Below are 8852 nucleotides of genomic sequence, written 5' to 3'. Positions count from 1 at the left end.
TAAGTGTGGAAGTTACATAATAATTATTATATAACACTAGTTGTTGACCGCGGCTTCGCTCGCGTTTTATGGGTTGGTCGTCAAGTGTTAGGTATACAAAAATATGGATCCTTGGAGTCCAGTTGCTAGTTTCATAAATTATATAGCATACAATCTTCAATTCGGCTCAATGGTTGGACAGTAGGTATATGAGCAATAGACAGACAAACAGAGTAACTTTTGCATTTATAACATTAGTATATATTTAGAAAAAATAGTACTACTTAAATATTAAACTTTCAAATATTCTATACATTTAACTAGTCATGGCTGGTAACCAACATTGTGAACTCATATGTTATGACCCTTGTGCCTGTAGTTATACTGGCTCACTCACCCTTCAAACTGAACTCAAAAACAACACTACTGTAGTAAGTACTGTAGTGTACTGTAGTAAGTACTGCTATTTGGCGGTGTTATATCTGATGAATGGGTGGAAACCTCAGGCTTGCACAAAGCCCTTCCACCAAGTAAATATAAGATGGTTTCTTTACATATTGCTACTGTATCTTTAATTGGATAACTCAATGATGACAGCGATTATTTTAAAGCAGGAAATAAACGCTACTGGTTATTTATAGCCGTATAATAACTCACTTAAGGCTTTATTTAAGAAAGTTCATATAAATAAAATATTTTTATTAATATATTTTTTATACCTGTTTAATGATTGCCGTCGTTCTTATTTGAAGCATAAACAATGCTTGCTTCTTCAAATCTTTATAATTTTTGTTCTATTTCTTTTAAACAGTTAAGTCTGTGTGTACATTATCGATAACATTAAAAAATGCAATTATTTGTAATAAATAAATAACTAAACTACAGTTTATAAATAAATAACTAAACTACAATTTAGTTATTTATTTAAATAGTTACACCATCAACTTATCACTAAGTACATTAAATTAACAACTAGTATAGGTAACATTCAAAGTGATACGTCTTCAAAGGTGTAAACAACATTGACCTTTAAAAATATAAACCAAACTAACCTATATAAAATATAAAATAAAATTTTAATAACTAAATTATATAATAATAGAAATTACTATACTGAAGAATTTAAAAACAAAATTTAGTCAATTTATAAAAAAATAATTTTTCTATTAACACGTAAGAATATTTTAATTTTAATACAGTTTGGAAATTTTTAGTAAATTGTAATAAATTTCTTCTCATCCAGTTTGTGATGTATCTAGTCGTTTATTAAAAAAAAAGATAAGTCAAAATTCTTCAATATGCATATTGAAAGAAAACGTAGTCACGATGAGAGCTCGTCTATTAAATCTAACGACATATTACGTCAAACCGGCTTTGTTGAAGTTTGCATTTATTTTACCGATGATTTTCCTTTTTAATATTAAAAGGAAAATCATAAATATACATCTATTACGGGAATGTTGTCACTATAAAGTGTACTTTGTTTCTTGTTTGCATTTCATTAATATCCACTTGCCAAGCAGCATATATTGACATAACAATACAAAAAAATACAATTATTCTATAATGATTTTCCCTTGTAAATTATTATACGTATAAAAAAAAACAAACCCTTTTTTTTGTTTGCTCTCGAAAAACTTCATCAAAAGTATAACACCTCGCCTTATTGCCTCTACGTGTGACAGGAGGGCTGGTTCGTTTTTAGCCCAGAGGATCGGAATTGCGATTCAACGGGGAAATGCTGCTAGCATTCTTGCCACCATTCCACGCGGTCAAGATTTATACAGTAACTATTTTTAATTAATATTTGTATATATATTTAAGTACTTAATGTTATCTAAGTATTTTTTAATAAATAAAAACGTATAAAATTGTACATTTCTAAACATAGACATATACATAGATATCTTATCTATAACCATTTCTATGCAATCAAAGTAAATTAATCAGCAAAAGCGTTCCTTTTGATGGCGGATTAATTTTATCAATCTTTTTGATTTAGAGATATGTGGCAACTACATAAATAGTAATATTTTTGAGCAACGCCAGGTTTTCTTGAGTCGTGAACGTTAACAATGGACAAAATGAACAAAATTCTCTTGGTATTCGCAGCTGCAATAATTGGTAAGAAACTTAAGTTATAATATACAATACCTGATATGATAACAATGGAATTATTTGCTAATGGACTGTAAACAGAACAGAAGATCGCAGGTTCACATCAGAGTAAGCACATTTGCATGTGTTTAATTTAGTTTTGTAATACATCGCTTATTCTTTGGTAATGGTACACATTTTGAGGAAAGCTGCATGTATGGGTTGCATTCCCTTATTATTTTGAAGTACGTAAGTTTAAATTGCGCTCCATAAAATAACTATCTGACATTTCATCTTTCAGCATCACTAGTATAATATGCAGAGTGTATGTATTTATTTATTTCAAGCTAATTATGCTAATATGTTATATTATAAGGCTACTTTAATATCACTTTCATAACACTTCTTTTTTCAGCATGTCAAGCGGTGCCCATTTCAACAAAACAAGGAGACTTCAACCGATACTTTATTTACACCAGGTAATTAATATATTAATAATAGAAATAATTCTAAACTATACACCAAAAGATAATATATTGTTATTTTTTCACCACATGAGAAAATAAATAAATAATTGTAAAAAAAAAAAACAATAAATGTATACAGTACACCGTGTAAATATATATTTCTTTTACAGTACCAATCCTAGAGTACCTATCGAGATAAACGCGAATAACATTACAGCAGAAAGTGTATCAGCACTCCTTCCTACAAGTAATACGACCATCATTGTTCATGGACACAGAGGATCTGGATCGACTTCTTTAAATCCCACAGTGAAGGATGGTATGAATCACAGTATTATTGATAATAGAAAAACGAAGTGTGAATAGTCGAATTGATAGTAAATGGTCACTGAGAGATTGATAGTTTGAAAAATATAAATCAATTCTTAAATAGGATACTTTTGCTAGTGAAAATAAATTATGAAATTTGATAAAAATTAAAATATATCTAGATATATACTTAAATATTCTGATTTTGACTCATGAAAAGTGCATTATTGTTTTATTATATTAAAATTAAAAGTCGTAATTTTTAGTCTGTATATTACGTGACCTTAAACACGAGCCGCCATGGTGTGACGTCATATAGACAAAAACTGACATTTTAATATCATCTAGCATTTTGATAAACAACTTTTCTGGAGTTTTAATGCTAGTATTTGTACATTACACACCAACGATAGTGATTGTCATTCCCTATTTTTCCAAAAAACACCTAATACATATTTATAGCCGTTAACGTTGAATGAATACCGGTCGACCATCCACGACTGTTATAACAAATAACAGTCGTACATACACGACTGTTATTTTTGCCAATATGACGTCACCAAAATGACTGACAGCGTTTTTGCGGGAGTAAAAAAGCTTTAAAATTTTATATAATTTTATGGCAAAAAAACGTGTTTATTTTGCCGAAATATATTTTTGTGTAGCTTTTTATTAGGAAAATCAATATTTTGAAGTACTTTTCTTTATTGTAGAATTTCCTATTGCCAGTGCACTGGCGACCACGGGAATTAATAGTTCCTGCAGTAGCATTAGCTTCATACCTCATCTGTGTTGTTAGTAATAACGTATTTATTTAACGAACACAGGGCGATGGCAATAAGCCACAAAAAATGTGCAGCACAAAAAGTGGCCTAATCACTAACTAGTGACTTTTCCAGACAACATTTGCTTTAGAAAATATTTGAGAGCTCTATCTACCACTGATAAAAAATATTGCATGTAAAATTGTAATATATTATTTATTTTACAGCTTTCTTAAGGAGTGAAAATATAAACGTCATTGTAGTAGACTGGTCAACGTTTGCATCACAAACTTACTCTGTTGCCGCTGGTGCCGTCCCAAGTGTTGGTGCTGGCTTGGCGAATGTAATCACTGCTTTAGTTAACTCTAGCGTTACCGCTCTCGAAACGTTGCATCTGGTCGGTTTCGATCTCGGCGCTCATGTAGTCGGTTTCGCTGGAAGAAATCTTGACGGAAAAGTTGCAAGAATAACTGGTATGTTTAAATAATTTTTCTTGTAAATCGAATTTACATAATTAAAATATAAAAACTCTACAAATTAATAATAATAAATCCGAAAAGGCTAATTTTATTCAAACTCGATATCAGTCTGCTTAGACCGATATCGAGTTTATCGTACGTAGACATTTTTTTAATTATAAATACGAAAGCAACGCTGTTTGTCTCTTTGTTAACTCATTGCCACTAAACCTCTCGAAAGATTTTAATAAAATTTGAGATAGAGCCAATTTGGAACCTGAATGTAGACTTAGCAATATAGCTTGAATAGACGATAAGCAACAGGTTATTATTATTATTATTATTTCAATTATATAATCATTGTTTTAGGTTTGAGTCCAGCTGCACAGAATTGGGGTAGCAACTCTCAGCGTATTAACAAAAATGATGCTCTATATGTAGAAATTATTCACACCGATGCTGTTGGTATTTTGGGCCATGGCATTGGTGACGCTGTTGGTGACGTGGACTTCTTTGTTAACGGTGGAACTGGACAGCCTGGCTGTTTTCTTAATAATTACTGTAGTCACAACCGCGCATGGGAAGTGTTCGCTGCCACACTCACTAATAATCATTTATTCGGAAATCAATGTGGAAATTGGCTCCAAGTTACGTTGAATACATGTCGCGGCTACTCTATCGCTATGGGAAATAACGACTTTAACAAACTTGGGTATGTTAAATTATTAATATTTGCTTATCTATAAACAAAGAGGAAACTTGTGTTGATTTTAATCCTAACTGAAAAAAATAACTATAATATCTTGGTTAATTTACATAAAATTTATACTATGAGATACAGAACGTTCCGAAAAAAATACATTTTATGCCAAGTCTGCCGAAGGTTACTATTTATAATGTATGTTTTAATGTATATTTAGTATTATGTATATATAATTCAAATATGAGATAATTTATCATATAATAATTTGTTTCTAGATCTGGAATGTTCCGTGCTAATACCAGAAGAACATACCCCTTCTAAAGGACGACATGAAATGTTGTGATTAATCAAAAGACAAATCTAAGCTTTGTATATATAATAAGGTCTATTATGTTTAATTACACAAAATTAAAAATAAATATTTTTATAAAATCGTATTTTTTTTTCTTTTATATTTATACATGTTCAAAACTTAATGAATTAAAATAAAACCCTATTTTCCCTATAGATATAACTTTTAATTATTTATTTGAACAACGAACATTTAAATTTTTACATACATGATTTGTATTTGAATATAAAATAAATAAAACTCTGCAATGTTCGTATATTTGTTTCTCAGAATTCATTGACACAAAAACCGTATAACATTTTACCGTCCTGACCTGTGATTTCTACTCGGAAATACAAATTACGAAGCTTTATAAGCCAACCTATGAACCAATGAGAGAAGACAAAATATACAATAAATACAAACTAGACTTATCTTTCTTAGTTATTTTATGAAATTATTCCACCCTCATAAGGGTTACGGTAAAATAGTGATTATGATTGCATTGCTTTAGTGGTATTTATTGATTTTCTAATCATTATAACTGCCTAGTGACGCATGTAGTATATAAGAGTAACATAGTATAAGATTACAGTTCGTCTTAAGGGCTTAACTCGTCTACTTACACTGCACAATAAGGGTATTCTTAATGAGGCTTCTCAAACTAATACCTTTAGCCGTTTAGGAAGACTGTATATAAATTAATGTGTCATTATCGTACGTCTATTTTCCATATGGTTTTTTATTTTCATTTTAATCGAAAAAATATCTACCCCTTCTAGAAAATCTACCAACGATCTTTCTTCTTTTTCATAAAACCGGGAAAGCCTTCTGAAATGTATGGGTTTATTAATGGCTTATGTAGTATTTTAATCCACTAAAACTCCAGCGATTACCATATAATATGGCACCTGCGTGCCTTTAATTGGTGATATGCTGCGCTCGTGGTGGAGGAACTCTCCTCTGGTGCGACATTGAACTCATTCTCAAATATAAAAAAACTCATATATAATTCGCATACGTAATATAACACTTTAATTTGCTAAACGGAAACTTGGTAGCTGTAACTTAAACATAGTAAAGTTATAAAAAGGAAATTAATAGCTTATAAATGTCTCAATGCTGGGAATAAAGCCTTCTCTTCCTTTGAGGAGAAGGATTTGAAGCTTATCCCACCACTCTCACATAAAGGTTTATAGCAAAATTTCATTTAAATTAAGAACATGCAGTTTTCCTTATGACGTTTTCCTATACCGCCGATGCACGCCGGTGTTATTCTTAATCCAGACCGATTGTATAAATATAATTGTTAAAATAAATATGAGAGTCTAAACTACCAACGTCTTCAATCTGTTCGCCGTTTTATGACAATTGAGTTTATAGCCTCAATGAGAATTCAAAGATTTTCGATTTCGAATTTCCTTCTGTAGCTTTATTTTAATATTTTTGTGATTTAATATATAGTATATTGATATATTATCTGTAAGACGAAAAAAAAGTTGAACAGACTTACTTGTGTAATATATTGCTAATTATTATTAATATTTATTATTAAATACGATATCTTTAGCTCACAGTAACATAAAAAATGCATTTAATATTATATCATATCCTTGCTCAAAGTAAAATTTGCTAGGACAAGGAAAAATAAAGTAATCATTAGTTTAAGGCGCCGTTTTACTTACTATAATTTAAACTTCGACAAAGGCACTGACGCTGTAAAACTTCGCACCGACTACTCCAACTTATTTTTATCTCAACACTACATCTTTCTGAGGTTCTTAATTGCTTCATATAATATTTAATTTTCCATGAAAAGTCTATATTATTTTTTATATGATTACACATCAAGATTATAAATTATTAAAATTCTACAGTTACACTTACATGAAAGTTATTGAATATCAGGTTTTACAGAAATGTTGTGTCAAAAGGTAAAACAAATCTGCTCAGCTATGAATACTGACTTCAAAAGTAACCGCTGTAAATAAATAAATAACAATATTTATTAAATACATATATATTGTCCGTACGTCGGGTTTAATAAGTAGCAATTTAGTTTAAATAGTAGCAATTTTCTTAATACTATATTATCAATAAATAATAATCAATAACATCTGTTAAACATCAATGACATCGAGAAATATAATAAACACAATATCTGTCACGCGTAATATACATAACAATTTAGCTCACCTAATTTCTAGCCTCGATCTTTTTCGAGTCTGCTAAAGTCATTGAAATAACTAGCTAATGGAAAATCAAAAAACTTCTTGAAATAACCTGAAGTTGGTTCAATTGACGCTTGAATAGTTAATTGAACTGCATTTTTTTTTACTACAGGTTAGATTTCGTTCCATAAAAGTTTTTTAACTCATTCAAGATTCTCAATTAACACAATATCTGCGTTCAGTTCAGTTCAGCGATTATACAAGGATTAAAATGAAAATTTCCGCACTAATTTTATTCAACTAAAAATACTTTTAAAAATAATTTTAAAAACGAAGTTACCTCATGCCTTTACTTGCAATTGTAGATAAGATATCTATTTAAAACTGAAAACACATTAAGCCAGTCAATAAAATGGCCCAGTGGTAAAAACACATGAATCTAAATTAAGTATAGAAGTTCAAACCCGAAGAAACACTTCTGAATTTATATGTGATAAATTTGTGTTTATAATTTATCTCATTAGAAGAATATCTACCGCGTGTATTCCTCTATCTCCTCTGGCTGAAAACTTAACCTACTTACTTACCTAAACTAACCTACCGTTTTCTGCCAGAGGAGTGGAGAAAGCCGAAGCCCAGCTGTGGTATATTTTCAGGCTGTCGTTTATTACATATTATGTAAGTATAATATGCATGATATTTGAAATATCATCCTAGTATTTCTTTCTTATCAAGTATGTGGCATTAAGTTAGCAAAGTACTTAAATATTATAGAGAATTCTATATCTCAATAGAGATGTCAATACATTCAGGTAGGATATATGACACTACCTTTCACACATATTTTAATAGATTCAGACCGACGTGCGTTACTGTGAATCTAATAAAATACGAATGAATATGCATTCGTTTGAAATTCTAATTGAAGATATCTACCGCAAAGCGTTGCTTTAGCTCTCCTTGTTCTAGAATCTAGATGATTCATTAAATTTCATTATTTATAAATGAAATGTTTAAAATACAATAACTCAGTTACTGTTTTACTTTGATTAACAATATGTTCACATATAGAAATTATACATTGTTTGCGAACAATGATAAAAGTATTTTTTTTATCATAAAAAAACATTTTATAGATATCAATGAACACTTAATCAGACAATTACACGTCGGATGTAATAATTTGTATTCAAAACGTTATCATTGTCCATAAACAAGAGAAGTAACCTTATCGATATCGACACTCGTGTAGACATGTCATTTACCTTATTGTTAAATTGTTATTCTTACCGGGTAACATTATCACTCTGTTTTTTAATTAAAAAGATAACATATTCATTACATAATCAGCCTGTAAATTTCCCACTGCTGGGCTAAGGCCTCCTCTCCCGTTGAGGAGAAGGTATGGAGCATATTCCACCACGCTGCTCCAATGCGGGTTGGTGGAATACACATGTGGCAGAATTTCGTTGAAATTAGACACATGCAGGTTTCCTCACGATGTTTCCCTTCACCGCCGAGCACGAGATGAATTATAAACACAAATTAAGCACATGAAAATTCAGTGGTGCCT

The 8852-nt window shown here is 30.3% G+C and overlaps 1 protein-coding gene across 1 annotated transcript; it reads left to right on the top strand.

Moving 5' to 3' along the window:
* LOC113400138 (pancreatic lipase-related protein 2-like) lies at window positions 1–5210 on the top strand. Its single transcript, XM_026639642.2, has 7 exons — window positions 1–11; window positions 2029–2103; window positions 2492–2555; window positions 2714–2862; window positions 3844–4089; window positions 4444–4786; window positions 5053–5210. The coding sequence occupies exons 2-7, from the start codon at window positions 2055–2057 to the stop codon at window positions 5096–5098; spliced, it is 897 nt and encodes a 298-aa protein (XP_026495427.2). The 5' UTR covers window positions 1–11; window positions 2029–2054; the 3' UTR covers window positions 5099–5210.
* Window positions 5211–8852: the final 3642 nt, after the last annotated feature.

This window comes from Vanessa tameamea, chromosome 10, assembly GCF_037043105.1.
Source record: "Vanessa tameamea isolate UH-Manoa-2023 chromosome 10, ilVanTame1 primary haplotype, whole genome shotgun sequence".
NCBI lineage: Eukaryota > Metazoa > Arthropoda > Insecta > Lepidoptera > Nymphalidae > Vanessa > Vanessa tameamea.
The sequence above is the reverse complement of the archived record's forward strand: the minus strand, read 5'-3'. Positions and strand labels throughout refer to the sequence as shown.